Raw genomic sequence first — 21,129 nt, 5'->3', positions numbered from 1 at the left:
GATATGATGGCGGTGCCCATCTGTCAGGCTCAGCTCAGACTGACCCACCAGGTTCAGCCACGCTCGTTCTGGGGTCGCACAGTCCTAGAGCGGAGGGGATGCTCCATGGGGCTGACATCTCAGTTCTGGTGGGTCCCGCGGCAGCACCCCCGCACCGGAGCGCAAAGGCATTTCCATCCTCCCAGGGATCCAACCTTTCACTGGGATGCCCTCCCTAATCCCTATCTCCCAACTACTTTGCACAGACAGCGAGAGGAGGTCTGCTTTGCCACCAGCATTTGAAGACACACCACTCATGCCTCAAAAGCATTTTTGCCAACTAGCATACAAACATGTGATTTAAAGAAAAGAGAATGCCCTTAATTACAGGGGACAGGCATTTTGTCATTGTGTAATTAAAAGCTTCAACTCTGATCTGAGACACACATATACAGAAATATAAATAATGCTTTCTGCTGGGCTCAAAAGCAAGGCTACTGCAGTGAACACACTGAACCCAAAACACTGAACCCCAACTTCAGTTCTCATGGCACTCTTGAACTAGAGGCCTTACAGCACCTAACAAAAAGAATCTTAAAAGTGAAAGGCAATCTTAGAAGTAAAATCAGCAATTGTCTTACACAGAGAATAATTTCTAGTAAAGGTCAGATTCTAAAGGCTTCACTTCCCAGAAGAGCCCCCGTACTCCTTCACTGGTGCAGAAAACTTCAGTGCAACCATTTATGCAGCAAGGCACTAGGAAAGATAAACATTAGAATCAGGATTTGAATAAATATTGCTATTAAAGTATAATGCTGAAACTTTTGCACATTTGCAGAACCAGACCAAGGCCAGGCCCCGTTCCAAGGAATATTAATTCCCCATGAGGCTTCACAACCATATGGAGAGGTCCCAACCAAAACAAGGGGTTTGCTCTAACGTGACGGGGGTTGGTGCACAAGGCCATGGGTCAGTCTGCGGCTCAGGAACGCGCTTTTCGTCCCCAGAAAGGCTCCCTTCCTCGAGTGCTATTACTTGGCAACGAGCAGGGACTCTGCTCACCCTCTGCAGTATTCCTGCCACCGGCTCTGAGATCAGCAGAAGAGTGAATTTTGCCCCATGCCAGGGGCAGAAGCTGGCTGAGATGGTTTTCAGCTCCTGCTCAGTGGGCCCAGCCTGCAGCAGGAGGAGGATAAATTCATTCCTGCTGAGGTGGTCCCATAGGACGGTAAGGTCCTGGTGGGCAGCCCCTCTGGGTGCATCTGTGTGGGTGGCACCAGTGGCCCCACCGCCAAGCGTCTGGTGACAGAGAGCGAGCATTTTCCAGGAGCAGAAGAAACTACAAACCAAACTCACTCTGGCTATTTGAAAGGGTAGTTCCTTCCTCAGCTGCTGGGCGCTGCTGCTGCCCCTGCAGTGACAGTGACCATCACACTGGCAGCAGCACAGGGCTCGTCCCTGGGCATGTGTCCCTGGGGGGGCGAGCAGGGGGGGCTCTGGTGCCAGCACAGAGCCCGCAATGGTCAGTTCTGTGAAGCCACAAAGCCGGGGCAGCTGCATATTAAAGTTCATGCGAGATTGTGAGAACAACCCAATTTAACCCTCCCTGCTGTTGCTTTAGAGAAAGCAGGGGTGGGGTGTTTTCCTCTGCTGTGTGACACAGCGCTGCCAAAGTACCTCATCCAAGTTTGCTGGCACTGCCTCTTCTCCTAACCCTTCAGGCCTGAATAGTTAGTCAAAAATTCAAGGCCCTGTAGATTGTTCCACTCAGCTAATGACACTGCACGCCTCCAGTTGCAGAAGCAGGCTGCTTCCCTGGGCGCAAGAGGAAGGAAACGATCCCAGGCCATTTCCTCCCTCGTAACTCCAGCTGGTGCCCGGAGTCCTCCCCAGGCACCGCCGCAGGGACATTGTTCTCTGGGATGGTCCGGCTCCATGCGCATTTTTCCGTGAGGGAGAACCACCAGCCCTCAGAGGACGGGCAGAGACAATGGCACTGGTTGGGTTTTTTTTCCCACAAAAAAGGATGGAAAAACCGTAACTGACAACACCTCATAACCCAAATATGTGGTGTGAGAGTTTACTTGACGGCACGTTGGGCCCAGGCGCTGCGCACGCTTGCTCTCTCTGAGGAAACAAGCGCCTGGAAGCAGAAGGTTCAGCCAGGGCTCCAGTTCCCTTGGGGCGCGACGCCGCCGGTGCCGCCCGGCCCCACGGACCCAGGGGCCTGTCCCGGCCCTTCGGCCTCCAGCGCCTTTGAGGCGAACCGGCCGCGGGGCTCTCGAGGCAGCACCCGGCGCTGGCCGGTACCGGGAGCTGCCGCCGCCGTGCCCGGCTGTCGGTGCACACGCCCGCGCGGGTCACCCGTCGTGCGGCTGTAACGGGTGACCGACCAGGCCCGTCCCGCCGCGGCCCCGGCGGACGCACCGCCACCTCGGGTTGCGCCGTGCGGCCGCGCCCCGCCTGCCCCCGTCACCTCCCTCTGGCCCCGACAGGCCGGCGGCACCTCACCAGCACCCGCCCCGCCCCGGGGGACGCCGGGGGCTCGGGGCACCGGGCTCGGGGCCGGGCAGTGAGGCGGCTGCTCCCGTCCCCACCCGCCTCCGCCGTGCCCGGGGCTGTCCCGGAGCTCCCGCTCGGGGGAGGGCGCGGGGGAGGCCCGGGGGAGGCCGGTGAGCGCCCCGGCCCCGCCCCGCCGCCCGCCCCGCCCCGCCCGGCGCGGAGCCGCCCGGGGCCCCGTCCCGCCCGGCCCCGGCGGCGCGGTCGGTCGGTCGGCGGGTCGGCGGGTCGGTCGGCGCGGCGGGCGGGCATGGCGGCGGGCGGGCGGCGCGGCGGCGGCGGCGAGGAGCTGCCGGTCTACCTGGCGCGGCCGGGCTCGGCGGCGACGCCTCGGCAGAAGCGCGGGGGGCTCTTCTGCAGCGTCGAGGGCGCCTTCGAGAGCAAGACCCTGGACTTCGGGGCGCTGCGAGTCGGGCAGCGCCGCGCCCCGACCCCCGCCCGCCCCGGCACCGCCACCGAGCCCGGCCCCGAGCCCGACTCGGCCCGCGGCCCCGGCCCCGGCTCGGGCGCCGGCGAGCTCGGCGCCGTCCCCTGCGAGGAGCGGCCCCAGGACCTGGCCCCCGCGGACGACAGGGTAGGAGCCGGGCCGGGCCGGGGCGGTTGGGCCGGGGCCGGGGCTCGGGCGGGGCTGCGCGGCGGGGCGGGGGGCTCGGGGGGCCCGGCCGCCGCTCGCCCCGCGGCCGGGGCTGGGGGAGCCGTCGGCGGTGGCAGGTCCGCGCCGGGTGTCGGTGGTGTCCCCCCTGGGAAGGAGGGTTCTGCTGTCACCCCCCGGTGTGCGCAGCCCCGGGCCTCTGCGGGGCTCCGGCACGATCGGGAGGGTCCCTGCCGCCTCACCGGGGCCGGTAGATCCGAGCGGCAGCGCGGCTGGCTCGGTCTGCTACAGCTGCCCTTTTTATACTTGTGTGAAAGAATAAGCACGCACACTCCCCGCGAAAAAAAGAGGGTGGATTTTGGAGTTGTCACTCCAGAGCAGGGTGATCCTTGTCTCAGTTGACACAAATCACAAGTCCCGCATCCGCAGCGTGGGACGGCACGTCGGTGGGGAAGTGGCACCACTGACAGAATTGTCAGGCACAAAGTTTCTCAACTTATGCCAAACTCAAGGTAATAAGGAGATTCCTCCAGCTCCGCAGCACGGATCCTTCCGCCAGAGACTGCGGTTGCTTCTTTGGGTTCTGGTCCCATTTACACCACTGTGACTTTGGCAGGAAGATGATTAGGTCAATAGTGTTGAGTAAATTCCTCAGTTGGGATTTCAGTGAGCCTGTTGCTCATTTACATATGAAGCAAGTAAGGCCACTAGCCGGCCTGGTCAGTGAGTTCATTTGGAGCTGAACTTTTTAGTAAATGGTTGCCTTAAGGGCATTGGTTTTCAAGGGTGAACAGGGCAAATTAATAAAACCTATTTTTAGAAATGGAAGCAGAAATCACTGGCTCCTGCAGCTTAGCCTGAGGCAGCGGTGTGGGTGTCTCAGCTCGTGTCCAGAGTGTGAGCCTCAATCAGCTGCCAGGGTTTGTGATCTGGAGGACAAACCTCACCGGCTCGATCCTGGTGGGAGCAGCAGCAGTGAAATGTGATGACTCGGCCTCGCTCAGTTTTGGGGAAAAGCATCAGACTGTCCTTAATGTCTGCTCTCTTCTGTAGGAGCCTCTAGCTAGGCTGTGGGTTGCTCTGAGGTTTCTTCATCGCACTTTAATTTCTTCAGCCTCTGTTTTTTGGTTTCTTATTGGCATGCTATTTGGTTCCTGTTCTTCACCTTTCCTGCTTTACAGCCTGTTTTACAGTCAGAAACAAAATTAACATTACTCTTATCAGCACCAGCCTTGTCCGTGTGGTTTGAATACCAGCTGCAGAACTGACCACTGCATTAACAATTTTATGCTGCTGCTTCTTGGAAAAGAAGCAAGAACTCAGGAGGGCCTGTCTGCGGGCTTTGCTGTGAGCTTTTCTTTATTAGCCGTACCAAAAACTCAGAACAGCTCATTCCCTTTTAAGGTCTTATGCAGACAGTTATCTCTGGAGTTTCATAGCTGAGGTTTTCCTTCAGCAGCTGCTCTCTTCCTGATCATTTCTGCTCCCAGATTTCTTCCTCTGAGGCCTTCCACCTGATAAGCATCAGCAACCGAACCCTTTTTATCTGCATGTCTTGTCTGAGACAGTGGGAAGCTTCATAGATAAGTGTTCCTGAGCCTGCCCCGCCGGAGGACTCATGTGACTGGATACAATGACTTTCAAGATTGGGAGCATCCCAGAGCCTGGCGTTCCCGGTGGGAAAAGCCCGTTGTGTGTGCTGAGCCTGCACGGCCACGGGGTTTGCTTGGCTTGAGCTCTGAACAGGATTCAGAGCACACAAAAGCTCTTTTGTCAAGGCAAATCGAACTTCTTTGAATAATTTCACAGATTAAGAAACAGAGAGAGAGGTTAAGTCATCTACCCTTGACTGGGCAAGTTACTGGGAAAGCTGGGAGTGAGAGGCTGCCTGTGCACGGAGGGGGCAGCAGACGGAGTTGCGTCTCTTGGAGTGAGCAGTACAACAGACCAGCGCACGTTTTCTCTTCTGTTTGGTTTTTGTTTTTTTGTTTGTAATGGCATTGATTACAATTAGAGCGCCAGCATTTCTGCAGGAGGACAACTGCCGTGTGTCACTGCCCGGTGATAACCTGTGATTTCGTACAGCCTGTCGGTGTGACACAGGCCCAGGCTGGTGTTTAACCCCACTTTGCTTTATCACAATGTCTGTTGGAAGGACAAAAACTGAGCTGGGGGATCGGGCACAGTGAAGCCAGTGACGGTTGTGGTGGTTTGGACATGGGTACGGTGAGGGATGTGGCTGGGAGCGGTTCGGTGCTCCGTGGTGGGAATTGGAGCTTTGCCGTTGGGTTCGGGGACAGGGAGAGGGGCTGGGGGCGGCTGCTCGGGGAGGCTGTGGCCACCCTGCGGGCGATGGGCTGCCTGGGCTCTGCTGCACCCGGGTGCCCAGTTCTGTGCAGGACTCGCCCCAACGGAGGGGTGCCTCTTGGGGGCTCTTGGCTGAAAGCAGGAGCCCCCTTTCCCCTGTACGAGGGTCTGCTGCAGCGAGGACTGTCGCTGGAGAACACTTCAGATCGGGAGGAACAGTGCTGGGGGGCAGATTCTGCTCTGATTTGGACTGTTCCCAGAGACCTCATTTAACAAGAGTGATTTAATTTGGTGTGGGTTTCCATCAGTAATAGCCTGCCTGGACTCTACCCTTGGGAAGTTTCCTACAGCTTTCCTCGAGAGCTGCCGTGCCTTTGTCTGACCAGGGTGGATTACGCTTGTTTTACCGTGATGGAGTCAAAGAGTTTCTCTGTGGGTGGCAGACAAACCTCTGAATCCCTGTGGTCAGGATGTTCACTGAGGGCCAGTATCGGATGCCCAGATGCTGGGGAGCGGCACCGCTGGCCTTGGGGAGCGGGGAAGGAGCTTTACCCAGCAAAGGGACACCTCTGTTCCGTGCCTGGGAAGAGGGTAAACCAGAAGCCTGCGGTGGCCTCCTCCATGTACCTCCTTGCTGCTCAGCCCGGCAGAGACCCCGCTTTTCCATCCTCCTCTTCATTAACAGAGGCAGGAGCGCTGGGCTCATTAGGCTCGCCCCAGACGTGTCCTCCCATCCTGCTGCGTGGTTCTGCAGTGAAGTCGTCATTTCCAAGGCAACTGGCTGTGGTCCCACAAACATGGGATTGCAGCCTCACCGCAGGCTGGGGCAGCTCCGGGGAGGAGGAGGAGACTCAGGCTCCCACTGCAGGATCCAGGAGTGAGAGGGAAGCTACAGGGCAGTGAAAGCAGGTGAGGGGTCTGTCCCCGCCAGAAGAGCCTCTGGAGCTAGTCCTTGGCTTTTCTCCCGGAGGTGGCTCGTGCCACACGTGCCTCATCCTGTCTGTTTGGGTGACACCACTCAGATTCAGCTTGTGATGGATCCTGGACAGACGTGCAGGGTGGCCTCGACAGGAGAAGGAGGCTTGAACTAACTCGATTCTCTCTTAGTTTGTTCTTTTTCTGACATTTGTAAAGTGGGCTGTGACTTCAGCATTCAGCTTGTTTGTTCCCATTGCCAGTAATTTGTAGCAGAAACACCGCACTGGCAGCAGTCTTTTCCTTACCTTAGTGATCTAAAAGTTGCAGTTGTGCACTGCCTTTTAGCATGGTTTAAAATCTTGCATTTATGGAAGGGATCATAAATCACTTTGATAACATTAATTCATAACCTCAGCATTGCCCCACTCAGCAGAGAGCTCAGGTTTTTGTTTTGGTTTTACTTTTCTAATTTATTTTTTTTTAGGAGAATGATTTGGAGTTACATTATTTCTGGTATTTCTACAAACAGTAGGAACAAACCCAGGCCACTGAACTAGTTCCCACAATGCAAAGACAACAGTGAGACCTGTATTATAATTCATGGAGTTTGATGCTAACTACTCTGATCTTCATGGAAAAAAGTCCTGCACATTTTTGTTTGTGTTTTTTTAAGAAATCTGATGCCACAACAATAAGAGGTCAGTTCTTTGGCTGTTCATGTTGGGATACAGATTATTGCCAGTAGTTAAGCAAAACTGCAAAGTTTGATAAACCACCTGCCATGTAAGAAGACACAGATATTGGATTCAATGGGAGTTCGGCGGTAGGGCTAGTTTTCCAAAGAAAACACGGATTCAGTCGAAGAGTTCCTGCTTGCTGCAAAGAGCTTTTGTTTTACCAAAAACCTCACCCTAACATGGAAGTAGTTTGCTTTATGGCACTACCTTGTGGCAACGGTCCTTGGCTTCTTTCTGTCCTTGCTGCCCGCTCTGGGAGGTGCAGCCTTTGCAGGGGCCAGCCCCGGCGCCGCGGGGGCTGCAGTGGGAGCAGGGGCCTGGCACTGGGGGTCCCTTGGGGTCCCCAGGGGTGGCTGGGGGCACTTGGCCACCGCATCCATAGGGCACCCTGACAACACGCCGAGCTCACACTGCCGGGGCTTTGGAAGGATGCTGCAGTTGTTGTTCTGGGTGATGTGTTCTTGAAAACTTCATGCTGTTCCTGGGAACATGTAGGTCTTTATGTAACTCTTATGCAGAAAAGAAATGGGTTTTTGTAGCCAGGTGTAAAATAGATGGGTTGATGGATCACTCGGTCCCACGTTGATCCAGCCTGTTCTTAGCCTTCTTGAAGGAGGTCTCTCTCCTCTAAAGAGGGGGCTCTGGCTGTGAGATGAACATTCCTGCTGGTGCCTTCCTTCTGCGTGGTGACCCCGGAAGGTTTGCGAGGGGCTGGAGTGCAGGGCAAGGAATTCTTTTCTATGCCCGTGGTAGGGTTTATAATGCTCTTTACCTTTGCAAAATGATACCCCAAAAGACTCTTCATTTAATACAAAAAGCCAGTGATATTTTTCTCCACATTGAGCTGTCCCTGCCGAGCCGCTGGCGATGGGACCAGGCACCGAGAGGAAGGGCTGACTCCCAGGCCTCCGAGAGAGGTGTCCCCGGGAGCCCCATGGCAGGTAGCATTCCATCGACAAACATGCTTTGGGAGCCAAACAAACTGCATGAGCCACGTGGACATGTCTTCCTGTTCTCACAAATCTGTGTGGTTTTTGAGAGATGCCCATTTTAGGAAAGAAAGGGAAACAATGACAGATTCTGAGAAGTAGCTAAACGTTTTGAGACTTGCAAGGCAAAGCTCGCTGCTTTCTCACTTGGAAGAGGCTTTGTTGTGTTGGAAACTCCTCTAGGCATTTTTTATGAACACAGTTGAAAGTGTCAAACACAAACTTCAGTAGGTTTAAATTGAAACGAAACATTGTGGTTTGGCCACAGCATAGTTGGCTCCATCCAAAATAATCTTTTCCTTCTCTTTTTATTTAAGAAGTCAGTACCTCCAAGAGGCCAGCTCTGCCTGTCCCCGGGGTGGGAGCAGTGCGTGTCTCTGGTACGTGCCGGCAAGGTGGGCTAGGCTTTGGGGGCTTTCATTTTCTAATGGGTGGTGTTGGCGGCAGGCAGGCAGCTGCCAGGAGGATTCAGTGGAGTCCTGGGGTTGTAGCTCAGCAGCTTTTCTGTGACCCTCATCTGTGAGGGCTCTGTTCTTCCTGTGCCCGCAGCCGCCCCCGGGGCAGGGCGAGCGGGGCTGGGGGCTCTCATGCTGCTTTCCCTTTGCAGAAGGTTTTGCTGGTGGTCCCGGCTGGGGTCAGCCCCGGCCGGGCAGGAAAAGTCACCAGCCATGTGGATCAAGGAGCTCGGGGGAAACCGAGCTCTCGTGTGTGGAGGCAGGGGGCTTGGTGAGGACCAGGGGCTGCGCGTACTCCCTCAGCTGGGCTGCACGGGAGCCGGCAAATGGGCTCGGAGGATACAGACCCACAGGACAGTTGTGTGGGGCATGCAGGGGGGTGTATGGATTGTATAGTGGGAAGCTGTATGTGTCTGTGTTAAAGTGGCTCTTCTCCAGTATCTCTGGTGACCTGGAAGGAGAAGGACAGCGATGTTGTCAGTGCCAGCTGGGGAGGAGTGATCCCAACCTCGTCTTGGGGACTCAGAAACCTGAGCTGGGAATGACAAAAAGAGATTCAGCTCTGAAAGGTGCAAGCAAACAGACCTAGAGAAAGACTATAAAATGTAGATGCCATTGCAAGTGGCATCAAAACAAGGAGGTTTTGTGATGAGACCCAGAAAAGTCATTTCATACATGTGGCCTGCTCTCCAGAGATGGTCCAGGTGAGTGCAGAGCTGATCACTGATGGTCAGCCCTAATCCCGAGGGAAACCACAGTGGAGACCAGCTGGATCTGTGTTTGCTCTGTTGCTTTGCTTTGGGTGAAAGCTTTCCCTACACAGACCCCTTCCATCGTCACCTCTGCAAAGAGGTGGAAGGCAGAGAAGGCTAGGTTTTCTGCCGGGGAGCAGTTGCTACGGGTGGCTGGAGGAAATGGGAGGAAGAAACAAAAACCAAACATGCCGGCAGCCTTCCTGGAAACAGGGCTGAGAAGCTGGAAAATATAGCTGGACCTTGGCTTGTTGAGCCAGGCTGGCTCTCGGCTGTGGGTTGGATCCAGCAGCATCTTCCCCACTGCTCCGCTGGGAACAGAAGAGCTCCATTTTACAGCACCCGGATTTGGATCCGGTAACGGGTGTTTCCGTGCAGCTGAGGGGGGGAAAGAAGTGATGCCGAGCAGAGAGCTCAGTCCTTTCTGGTCCTTGCTCTGCACAGTAAAGGGGACGAGACGGGTGCCAGCGTTGCACAGAGTCAGGCTGGCCCCTCCGTGCTCAGAGGGAGTTGAGTCATTTCAGTGGAAATCCAGATGCTCTTGCGAAGCCAAAGCTCACCCCCCGGAGGGAGCTGGGTGTGAAGTGGAAGTCGTCTCCCTCCTTGGCATTAGCGTTTTGGGGTGAGACGGGAAGGAGGGAGGGAGAGACGTGGCTGCCTGCGGTGGGAGCCGGGTCCCGGCGGGTTGGTGCTGTGTGCCGTTGTCCCCGTTGCTACAGGCAGCGTGACACCCTGACCCCCGCTGCCTGTCACGGTGCTGGTGTGGCTGCGGGACGTGTCCTAAAGAGCAGGATTGTCAGCTTGTGCTGTGAAATTCTGCTTCCCCAGCTATGTTTTAGGCCATACATCTGCCGATTTCCCTCCTCATTTCCACTGCCAGGAGAAAATGAAGCAGAGTTGCTCCGCTGTGGAAAAGCTTGTGTTGCTGCCCCCGACCTGCCTCGTGCCCCATGTGTCTCCTGCTGCAGCTGCGTTTGATTCCCTGCCGTTCATGTCTGCTCCAGAGCGGGAGTTTGAAGGGCTGCAGAGCCCCGTGCTGCCACCGGGACATGGTGTGGATGGTGGGAACGGTGCGAAAGCCAGTGTGGCTGTGAGTGTTCCTCAGCAACGGGGCCAGTGGGCTCCCTCCCCAGCGCCCTCCAGCTCTGGCTCTCAAGTTGAACATCAGAGGTTGGGAGAGCTGGAGCCCGCAGCACTGAAGAGCGTGACGGGCAGATGCTTGTGAGCACTCATCTCTTGGAGCTGGACCCCCCGCAGAAGTAAGGGTGGCCCTGTGGATCTCAATGGAAGGGGATGCAGTGCGGAGGCAGAGCCACAGCTCAGGGTTAGTGGTCCCCTTCCTCCGGGCATGGCACGCACCGGCTCAAGAGAAGCTGCTATGAAGTTTGTGTGTGGTGGAAGTTCCTGGTGTGCTGGGGTCAGGGTGCCTGACCACCCTCCCGAGACACCGTGTTCTGCCAGAGGTTCCACCTGGAGAGGGTGCACCAGATGCCATGTTTCTGTCCCCTGGATTCCCTGTGCCCCGAGATAGCTCAGCCCCTGGGAACTCATCCTCTGGAAGAGACCAGGGGAGAGTTTTATGCAAAGAATGCAGATGGGGAGGAGGAGACGGCAGACGTGGGGACGGGCTGTTCTGGCAGGTCTGCTGGACGTTATGAGCTGTGCTTGCTCCGTGGCTGGTTGTATTCACTGCATCTCGGCTGGGCCTGTCGGTAAGAGCCATTGGTGGCAGACGTGTCGCCCCCGCGGGATCTGCTCATTCTCTGCAGGAGCTGGGTCAGCAGCACCCTGCTCTTTACGGACATGTCTTGAGCCTGCTGCTGGGTTCGTTTTGGTGACAAAGTCCTTGCAGCAACATGTGCCTTCTGCTCTGTGGTCACACCACTGGTGTTCCTCGCCATGCTCCTGCCACCCATCGTCGCCAGCCAGAAACATCTCGTGCCATGTTATCCCTGTAGCTGTTTGAGGAGGCCATGAGCTGTGAGAGATTTGCCATTTTTAAATAACTTTCAAATTGACCGTGCTTCTTGTTGAGGATATTTCAAAGCATGCGAGTAACACCTCACTGACTGCACCTGGGAGAGGTCTTACAGAAAACAAAAATCTTTTTCCATTTTGAATGTTTTGGGCCCAGGGCAGCATGTTTTACTGTGTATTTGTGTGAGTGTCACATAGCAACCAGGAAGAGAGCACATCTCCTCAAAAGAAGGGTCTGAAGTCACCGTGGCTGGCCAGTGTCCAGGGGGCTGATGCAAGCCCAGCTCTTGAAGCTGTCCAAGTGCTCGAGTCAGCATCTGTCTACATAGTAATTTATCTATTATTAACTAATTAACTGCTGTTTTTCTGTTACTGACCCCAGACAAAGTAACGTGGTACCACCCAGCACGAGAATGCTCTTAAACTTTCTGGAAAATGGGTGAGTGAAGTTTTGGGAGGTTTGGCGATAAGGGTTGAGGGTCTTTCTCACGTCCCAGCCCCAGCCAGTCTAATTTTGGTAGACACCAGACCCGTTCTTGAGGCATCGCAGCAAGAACAGTATGGTTTGGTACCATACCTGCTGCCCACGCACTCCGGCTGGCTCTGGCATGGCCCTGCTCCTTCATTCCTGTCCTGGTGCCTGGGACCCGCCGAGTTCTGGGGTGCTCGCAGGCTGCGGGCAGGGGTCCCGCTGGGCCGAGGAGCCCTGGCCATTTTGCAGACATCCTCATAGTCTGGCAGTAATAAGTAGGTTATTGAGAAGCCACTGGCTTTTGCTTTAAGCTGGTGAAAGCTTTTTGGGTTTAGAATAAATATGTATCCAGTAAAACTTTCTAAGAGCTTCAGTGGAAGCGCACACAGAAAAACAAACCGGGTGAGTAATAGAAGCCTTGGGCTGGGTTGCTGAGCCAGAGGAGACATCAAAGCCTGCGGCCGGGGAGGCTGCCCTACCAGTCTGTGCGCCTGAGCCCCGCCGCAGGGAGAGCGTACAATTATCCCGGCCGAGTGTGACCCTCCTCTGAACCCCGGCGGCGGAGCACCAGCTCCAGACAGTCCACGCTGCCAGCGCCCACTTCTCCAGAGCTCTCAGCGGTCGAGGTTTGCCGCAGCGTCAGGGGATGTGCTGTGAGGGGCGCTTGGCTCGGGCACGGGGGAACAGAGCCCCCCCAGCCGTTGCAGGCCGTAACTGGGTTCTGCTTCCAAAGGCGAACTGAAGGGAGCGTTGGGTGTTGATCACCCAGGTCCGATGGTTTGTTTTTCCAGCAGGAGCTAGAAATTGCATTTACAGTGATGCCTGTTGCAGGTGTGCCTGTAAGATTTGGGTGGTGGAGGAGACACTGTTAGCTGCTGCCCGGCAGCAGGATCTGTAGGGGGATCTCGCTGATGGTGTTCGGAGCTCGGCACGTCAGAGCGGTGGCAGCTGGCCTGGGAGAGAAGGGGAGACTCCGGCCCGGCCGCGGCTCTGCAGGGCCACGGACCTGCCGGCAGCATCGTGGATCGTGTCAGACGGGAGAGGGCAGACGAGTTCTTCCCATGGTAGCACAATTCCAGCCGGCCCGGTCCTGGCCCGCTGTCAGTGGGGGTCCCGGATCTCAGCACACGCTGAATGCTTGTGACCAATTCCACAGTTCAAACCTTCCTACCAGGATCACAGCTGGGGAAACACAGGAATCCATGCCCCTGCCAACACTCGCAGTGTTTACATAGGACACAAGATTGCTGGAGCCAGATGCTTGGGGCATTTTATTTTTTGTAAATGTTTCCAATTCTTGTGCTTGTGAAAGAGAGTTAAAGGGGATTCAGATTCAGTACCAAAATATCCGTTCTTTAGAAATCTCTTTCCTTTTTACTCGCTGTTATTACATGGAAAAGTTTCAGCTTGAGAAAAGCCCCGTTTGTGCCCAGCTCCCGCCGTTGCCTGTTCTGGGGGCTGGTCCCGCACGGGCCGGCGGTGCGGCCCCCCCGCAGCCCCCCGGAACCGGGGCTGGCGGCTGGGCTCTGCCCGGTGCCCGGTGGGCGATGCCGGGTACACGGCGCCCGGTGCCGGTGCCCAGCACCTGATGTGCGGAGGGTGGCGAGCCCTGCTGGGTGTGCGGGGAGCCCGGTACCGGTGCACGGGGAGCGGTTCCCGGAGCCCGGTACCCGGCACCCGATGTCTGGAGCCCGGTACCGGTGCACGGGGAGCGGTTCCCGGTGCCGGGGCGCCCCCTGGCGGCGGCGGCGGGCGGGGGGCGGGGCGGGGCGGGGCGGCGGTCCGTCCCCGGTGGCGGCTGGCACGGCGGGCGCGGGTCGGGCTCGCCTTTGTGCGGAGCCGGCGCGGAGGGCAGCGCAGGCGGCGGCGGGTCGGGCCGGGCGGGCGGCGCCATGTCGTACCAGGGCAAGAAGAACATCCCGCGCATCACGGTGGGTGCCGCGGGCGGGGCGGGGGGCGCCGGCGGTGCCCGGGGCGGTGCCGGTGCCCGGTGCTGCGGGCCGGGGCGGCGGCGCCCCGCAGACAAAGAGCCGCGGCCGGTCCCACCGCCCCCGCAGGTGCCCCGGGCCCCGCCGGCGAACGCGGGCCGGGCAGAGCCGCGCCCCGCCGGGCTCAGCCCCGCCCGGAGCCGCTCCGGTTGCCGGCGGCACGCGCTCCCCGGGCACTGCCCGCGTCATCCCCCGGGGCAGCCTCCGGCGGAGCCACCTGGCCGGGCGGGCGCGGTGACCGGGCAAGCCCGTCGCCCGGGCGGGCTTCCCTCCGAGCGGGGCTGCGGGAAGCGGCTCCCGCAGCTGCCCCCGCCTGCCCCCGCCTCGGGCGGCCGTTCCGGTGCGCGGCGGGGCCGGGAGCGCGGGCGGGGGTGCGGGCTGGCGAGCCCCTCGGCTGGTCCCGGGGCCTTCTCGGCGCCCGGTGCCGCCGCATCCCCGGCCCCGCTCCCCTCCTGCCGCATCAGGTGCGGCGGCCGCGCAGGGACCGCACCGCCCGGCGGGGAGAGCCCGGCACAGCCCGCCCCGCACCGCCCGGCGGGGAGAGCCCGGCGGCGTGTTTGCTCTGGAGGGCTGGGAGCCGCGGGCTACCAGCCGGGCTCTCTGCGCTACCTCTCTCCGGCCCGGCTTGTGCCTTCCTCTGCCCCCCCCGACCCCCCAGCGCAGGCTGCGTGGGGCTTTCTTCTGGGAAGGCAGTCGGGTCTTTCATCTTGTTGATGGCTTGCTGCTGGCTTCCTAAAGCTCTTGTTTTTCCTCCTGAGGACAGGTTTGGCTCCTTGAAGGAAAAGGAAAAACAAAGCACTTGAGCTTCATTATTCTTTTTAATGTACAGATGTGAACGGAATGCTCCCAAAGGAGCACAAAGATCATTAGCCACTGTAAAGAGAAATTCCTTTGTCAACCCACATTCAATTGCTCTAGTAAGCAATTTTGCAGCTTTACACATCTTGCCTTTTCCGTATCCTTAGACCACCATGGTGACAGCAACATCACTGCTGCAGGTGGGATTTCTCCCATTCTCTGGGGCTTTTTCTAGAAGGACCTCTATGATATGCTTTACCAATATGCAGGGTTTGTTCCTGCTCCTCTGGGATCCATCAGGAACTTTCTTACCTCAGTGGTAACAAAATGTCACAGGTTGCTTTATTTTTCCCTATAAAATCCTTTCCTCAGCTGAGAACGCTGCAGGTGAGCGGTGTCTCTGCAGCTGACATGACAGGTACCTCTCTCCTCGGACTTCTGGAGATTGGTGATGGCCCTCCCGGACTGCGTTACCCTGTTTTGCAGCGTTATCGTGTCCTGGGTGGGGTGGAGGAGATCCCTCTGGAATTCTGGTCCAGTGACCCACATGTCCTGAGCCCGTGCTTTGAGGCCGAGGGAAGCAATGAAGCGAAGGCAGGTGTTGGGTGGTCGTCTCTATTTTAATGGAATGGCAGAAAGAAAATCTCATCTACGGTGTGTTCCCTAGCACAAAGCCTCTTCTGTCCCGTTCTGCAGATCGTGTCCCCCAGGCATTGCCTTGATTGTTTATTCCTCCTTCCTAGATTTCTGCCCCAGAATCTGTTCTTGCGTGTCAGGACACACAGTGACTTCTGGGGATGGTAGGTTGCCAGCTGAGCTGCGCCTGTTAGGAGGGAGGTTTTTGGGACTGCGTTGTGCCATTAGGGTATAAGATATCTCGGAGACCTTTAAAGCATCGAAAGCCTCACGGTGGGGGGAGGTCTGGCGCATGAGAGAATACAGAGAGTTACAGGAGCCCCCGTGTGCTGACGGGTACCTCCCCATAGAGCTCAAAGCTGCTAGTGCTGAAGAATGACGGAGCCCGCAGACGGAGGAGGCAGTGCCTGCCTTGCTTCTGGCACCCAAGCAATAGCCAGGCTTGGCGTTTGTGAAGGATGTATTGGAAATTGCGGTATTTTTACTTCCTGTCAGCTATTGTTTGAAATGTCTAGTAATTCTGGAGATGCACAAACACTCCTTCCTGATTCCCCTCGTGCTCAACAGAGCTGCAGTCAGAATTTGTAGTTAGTTTCTGACAATACCATCTGTAAAACCGAAGTTTGCCTGTTGTAGCTGTTTCCAGCAATTTCTGGCCTTTTCTAGGAAAGCCATTTTGGTGGAGAAGCCCGGAGCATGAGTGAGGGGTGCATGCGTGTGTGCAAGATAAATTGCTGTGGGAATTACTCCCAGCCTGAACTGGAAAAGCCTGGCCAGAAGCTGCGTGTGACAGGCAAGACCATAGCCGTTGAAGGAAGGTTGGGAAGAGTGGGCATATCTGTTGGCTGCAATGTGGAGGAAACGTGAGGAGGGGAGGTTAGCGGAGTCTCTTGGCTTTCTCAGTGATTGCTTCACCACTTGGTGTGGAGGTGTTGCCCTTCACCCTGCCTGAGGTTGTGCACAGACCGTCAGAGACCAGCAGACGTAGTCTTGCTTTCCAGATGTGTGCTGATGCCAGGGTGCCCGGCTCAGGAGAATAGTCATCTCAGACCTTGTGTGTCTTTGAGAGGCTTTTTATTAGTTCCTTTTCTTTGGTTGTTTGGAGATATAATGAGAATACTTCCCCTCCTGCTTTGCACGGTACATTTTCCTGTCCCTGCAGAAAGAGGTGGAAGACCGAAGTGGGGAAATGCCTTGTCCTGGTTTCACAAAATAACTGTTAAAGGAGCTGTAGGTTGAATCAAAATCGCTCAATGTTTGTGCTTTGATCGCAAACCCCTTTCCTGTCCCAGGCAGACTGGAGTTCCTGTGGTTTTTCTTGGTGAGAGCTGTGCCCATCCCCGTCATCCACCCTGTCACAGCCCACGGGCACCATCTCTGCGATGTCTCTGGCACTTCTGAAAACAACAGGCTCTGCGTGGGGATGGCCAGTGTCTTGTATCAGGTGCAAGTGGGGACAAAAGCCTCGGTTACTGACAGATTTTGGTAAACTGGCAGCTATCGGTATGGCATTCCATACCATGGCACAGACTGTGGGGAGTCACTGAGCGCGGCTGGACACCCATCCCTCTGAGTCCAGCCAGGGCTTTTCCCGTGCTGTGCTGTGGTGCATTGGTGAGGAGGAGACATCCAGCCGCTGATGAAACACCACTGCAATTAGTGTCTCTTCTTTTACAAGGGAAAGAGCAGTAAAGCCATACACCTGCTTCCATGCTGCCCTAATTATGCCCTTGTGCTTTGTAAACAAGGTGAGCACTGTTCTTGGCTGGATTCTGGAAGCTGCTGCTTCCCTTTCCTTCTGCAGTGTCACCCAGAAATGTTAAGAAACCCCCTGATATTCTGGAATCTCAAATGGTCAGATGATGCTTAAGAGCATCAGGAGCAGAGCGTGGGTGTGAGGGAATGGGTAATGGGTAATGGTTTGAACACTTGATCCCAGACACCAGCAGGTGGAGAGACAGGGAGCGTTCTGCAAAAAGGCTTCCCGGCAGGGCAGGGTGTCAGGGGTGTTGGGGGTCCCGCTGGGCTCTGGTGCGGCTGTGCTGGAATTCCAGGATGCTCCCAGGTTTGGCAGTGCCTGCAGAGGGGGATGCTCAGGAAAGGCATCACAGACGGGCTGTACCTGCCCACGCAGGGACCTGTTGGGACGCAGTCCGCAGTGGAGATGAAGCCGGCAAGCCCGACCTGTGCCAGCCGATGGGAAGAGCTGCGTGTGGCCACGGTCTGTGTGGCACCTCTCGCCCACGCTGTGCCGGGCTGGGCCCTTCGCACGGGGGCTGGACCCGGTGGCCACGCGAGGCAGGGATGAGTGGCTGTGAAAGTGGCCGGTCTCCGGGCACACTGGCCCCGTCCTGTGGCGCTTCAGCTGGGCTGGGGGTGCCAGTGGAGTCGCTGCGGCTCCTGGCACAGGAGAGTTTCCATCGCCAACAATGGCTGGTGACACAGCCTGACACCGGCCGGCAGGGAGACGGTGGGTGTGGAGAGGCAGAAATGAGCCCTGGCAGGGCAACAGGCATTTTATTGTCGTGTGAGGCGGCTCTGGCAGCGTGCGCTGCAGAATCCCCTCTGTTCACTCAGACTTGTTTCCTCGTAACTGCTTCGTTCTCTTCCTTTCTTGTTCCTATGCCTCTTGACGTCTGGGTGCGCTCCTGGGCGATGCCAGAGCCTGTGGAAGTGGTGTCACTTGGATTTTACCTATTTTATTTTATTACATTTTCCCCTGTAGCTGGTGGGTGGGTGCAGATGCCCCCTTCTCCCTCCCGCAGGCACGTGGGTGTCTGGCAGCGCCCCATCCCCTCAATGAACCCCTTGTTCCTGCTCCAGCCACGATGGACCTCACAACTCTGTGTGCTGACAGAGCCAGCACTGAGCAGCCCTTCACATCTGCCACAGAACGACCATTTGTCTTTGTGGGCAGGCATGTTTTCTGAGTTCATATTAACAGTTTATTCAGTAATTGTGAAGTGCTGCAGTCTCCTACCCCCGTGCCGCCTGTGCCCGTCTCCCTTGGCTTCCCCCTCTCCCAGGCGCAGGGAGGAACAGGATGGAGCAGTGTTTGCTGGAGCGCTCGCACTCTGTCAAGAATGAACTCCGGGGCCTTCGGGAAAGCAATCTGGGGAGGTTTAAAGGGCATGGGCAAGACAAAAAAACCAGAGGCCCAGTTGTGTTACTGGATCTGGGCAAGTAGAGTCTTTTTTTCTCATTGTGTAGGGCAGGTAAAGCCAAGGAGGATCTGCCAGGGCACAGGGGACTGGTTATGTGGGAGAAACTCTGCGTACAGCTCACTGAAATGTAAAACAAGAACTTCTCTGTTTCTGACCTGCCCTGATTCTTCCATAGCTGATGCCCGATGCTGTTGCTTGGTGGTTTCTGTTCACGTTTCTTGTAGTGTTATTAAGTACTCCTCATTGGCATCCAGGGGAGCCACAGCTCAGTTGCTTGCCCCCTGGACTGACAGGGTTATAAGCAACTGGCTGTGATCACACTGCGCTCTTTTGGGGGTTTCTGAATTTAAAATTACAGTATTGTTGGTGAGACAACTGGGCAGACACAAAAGGAAGGGCAAGTGCCCTGTACTGCGGGAGGAGGAGAATCAGGGGCTCGTCAGCAGCATCTGTCTGTGCTCGGGGTCCTCGGCCCCAAATCTGAGTGTCGCCTGGGCTGTGCCCACCGGGGACAGCTGTGGTGTGGGCTGAGAGCTGGCACGAGGACGGGAACCCCGGGCCAGGACAGCCGGCTGTGCCCGAGGGAAAGAGCTGCGAGCGGGAGGTGGTACCGGCCCCCCAGCCTGGGCCGGCGTCTCCGTGTGCTGGTGTTGGTCTGTTAAGGCCAGCTGTGTGAAGGACCTGTGTGGGGAGGTTCGTGACCAGCAACGGGCCCTTGTTTCCAGACCCCCCTTAGACAGCAAAGTTCCGCTAGACCCCTGCCGACGTGTTGGCCACCGTCAGGGGGGAAGGGGAGCGGACCCCGGCTCTGCGTGTCGGGGAGGGTGGTGGGTGCGACGGGAGCAGGGGAGCGCTCGGCCCTGAGCTCTTCCTGGTGGGGGGCGAGGGTCCCCGTCGGTGCTGAGAGGGGAAAGTAAACCCCCGCTGGTGGGAGTGGGGGTGCTGGCCGTCGGCACAGGCGAGGGGAGCCAGGGGAGCCGGCGTCTCTCCCCCTGCACCGGCGCTGAGCCGCAGACAGGGCCGAGCGCGACGCGTTCTGAGCCTTTCCCCACCCAGTTCCTTTGTCTCGGCTGCGAGGATGAGATTGCAGTAAAATCGCACACCGGTCTCGGGGCTCCGGCTGCTGCAGGCACACGGGGGGATTCTCTCGCATCCTTCTGTTGCCGGGGAGGAAGCTGCAAATTACCACTGCTGTGGTGATACTTCCAGAAACCACCCCAGGGGCAGCGGATGAGGAACAAACCCAGTTCCCTGCAGAGAAATTAATTGTGCGAGAGCTTCACGGGCTGAGGCTGGTGTGTGAGCCCCACTGAAGGCTCCGGTCGGCCGTGGTCCAGGCTGGGTCGGTGGAAGGGGGGCTGTGGGCACTGGGGGGAGCAGAGAGGGCAGGAAGGGGAGCTCGAGAGCTGGGAGGCTGTTGGCAGCATTTTAAGCAGTCAGGATGACTGCATATTCTCTGGAACAGCACCGTCGGCTTATGCCACCCGAGTACGTGGTCGCCACATGTGAGATGAGTCTGTTTGCCCCTGCCCTGCCTGCAGCTGGTGTTCGGACTTGTGCAGGGGGAGGTAGAAGAGCAGGACCTCGGTCTCCCCAGTTCCTCAGACGGGGTCTGTTCCCCACAGGACAGTGTCCCTTCTCTCGGTATCGGCTGTGGGGCGAGCTGTCCGGGGCAGTAGAGAGTCCTGAGAGAAGGGCACTGTTCTGGCCACCAAGCAGTGTGTGTTACCGGCTACTGACAACTGCTGTGCTCTTCCCTTCGCAGAGTGATCGTCTCCTTATTAAAGGAGGGAGAATAGTCAATGATGACCAGTCATTCTATGCTGACATTTACATGGAGGATGGCCTCATAAAGTAAGTATAGAACTATTACAGTGTATTATCTCCATCTCCCCTTAAATCAGCTTCTGGTTGGATGGCTATTGGCTTTTTGGGGATGTAGTCTGTACCCAGCTTGGTAGCTGGCTCTGGTGATAGGCTGAGCTCTCTGCGGTGTGTGTGAGCACACGTGTGATGGCCTGGCGTGTTCAACAGTAACTCCAGAGACTGAATCGCAGCAGGGCTGGTGACATCGTGACACGGCATCCATTGTACAACAAGGCTGTACGTAACTGCACCAGGAACAAGATTTATCTTTGACGCCCGTTTTGCCCTGAGTTAACAGTATTAGCATGAGTGACCCCACACAAGATGACATTTGTCAGCACTAACAAGGACAGTGCTGTGCTGCAGGTCATCTGCATCCTTGAGATTTTCAGGAGTTGCAGGCAAACCTCTGGGTCCCCCCAGCTTTTTCATGTATTTCAGAGGTGCAGTAAAAACTCCATTGTTTAAAGGCTGCATTTCAAAGTGGCAAAGATATCACACTGGGACCAGCTCCAAGCTGGGTGGATTGGAAGAACTGGGATGGTTTATAGCACAGGGATGTGAAAAGGCATCGCTTGCTCTTTGTTAAGAGGAAAATATCCTTTCCAGGATGGTGTATTTTAAAAATCCACCAGCAGAGAAATGCTTCAAGAAGTGGGACTGTATTTTTATGAGTCACATGGACAAGAGCATTCATGATTGTCTAGTACTTGTACCCAGGCAGGGATCAGAGCCAGCTTCGGGTCTTGCTGTGGCACAGACTTTCTGGGCGTCCTTGGGCAAATCACTTGTCCTCGCCTGGAGGTTACAGAATTTCATTGCCCTGGAAGTGAAGTGCTTTCGCGAGTGAATTCTGGTAAGAACACAGTAAGCAGTTCAGTTCCTTTGGTGATGGATTCATCTCAATAAAAATGGTGGAAAGAGCTACTGGTTTATTGCT

At 56.7% G+C, this 21,129-nt stretch overlaps 1 protein-coding gene across 2 annotated transcripts in view; it reads left to right on the top strand.

Moving 5' to 3' along the window:
* Nucleotides 1–2,788: 2,788 nt before the first annotated feature.
* The window catches only part of DPYSL3 (dihydropyrimidinase like 3), a 31,347-nt gene continuing 13,006 nt past the window's right edge, over nucleotides 2,789–21,129 (top strand). The window contains exons 1-2 of one of the 2 annotated variants that reach the window (XM_074155803.1): nucleotides 2,789–3,112; nucleotides 20,089–20,177. In XM_074155803.1, the coding sequence (XP_074011904.1) occupies nucleotides 2,789–3,112; nucleotides 20,089–20,177 (413 nt within the window). Of the gene's footprint in view, nucleotides 3,113–13,574; nucleotides 13,669–20,088; nucleotides 20,178–21,129 lie in introns of those variants that run through there. The other variant, XM_074155804.1, reaches the window with a different exon arrangement.

This window comes from Numenius arquata, chromosome 11 (genome assembly GCF_964106895.1).
Source record: "Numenius arquata chromosome 11, bNumArq3.hap1.1, whole genome shotgun sequence".
Lineage (NCBI taxonomy): Eukaryota > Metazoa > Chordata > Aves > Charadriiformes > Scolopacidae > Numenius > Numenius arquata.
The sequence above is the reverse complement of the archived record's forward strand: the minus strand, read 5'-3'. Positions and strand labels throughout refer to the sequence as shown.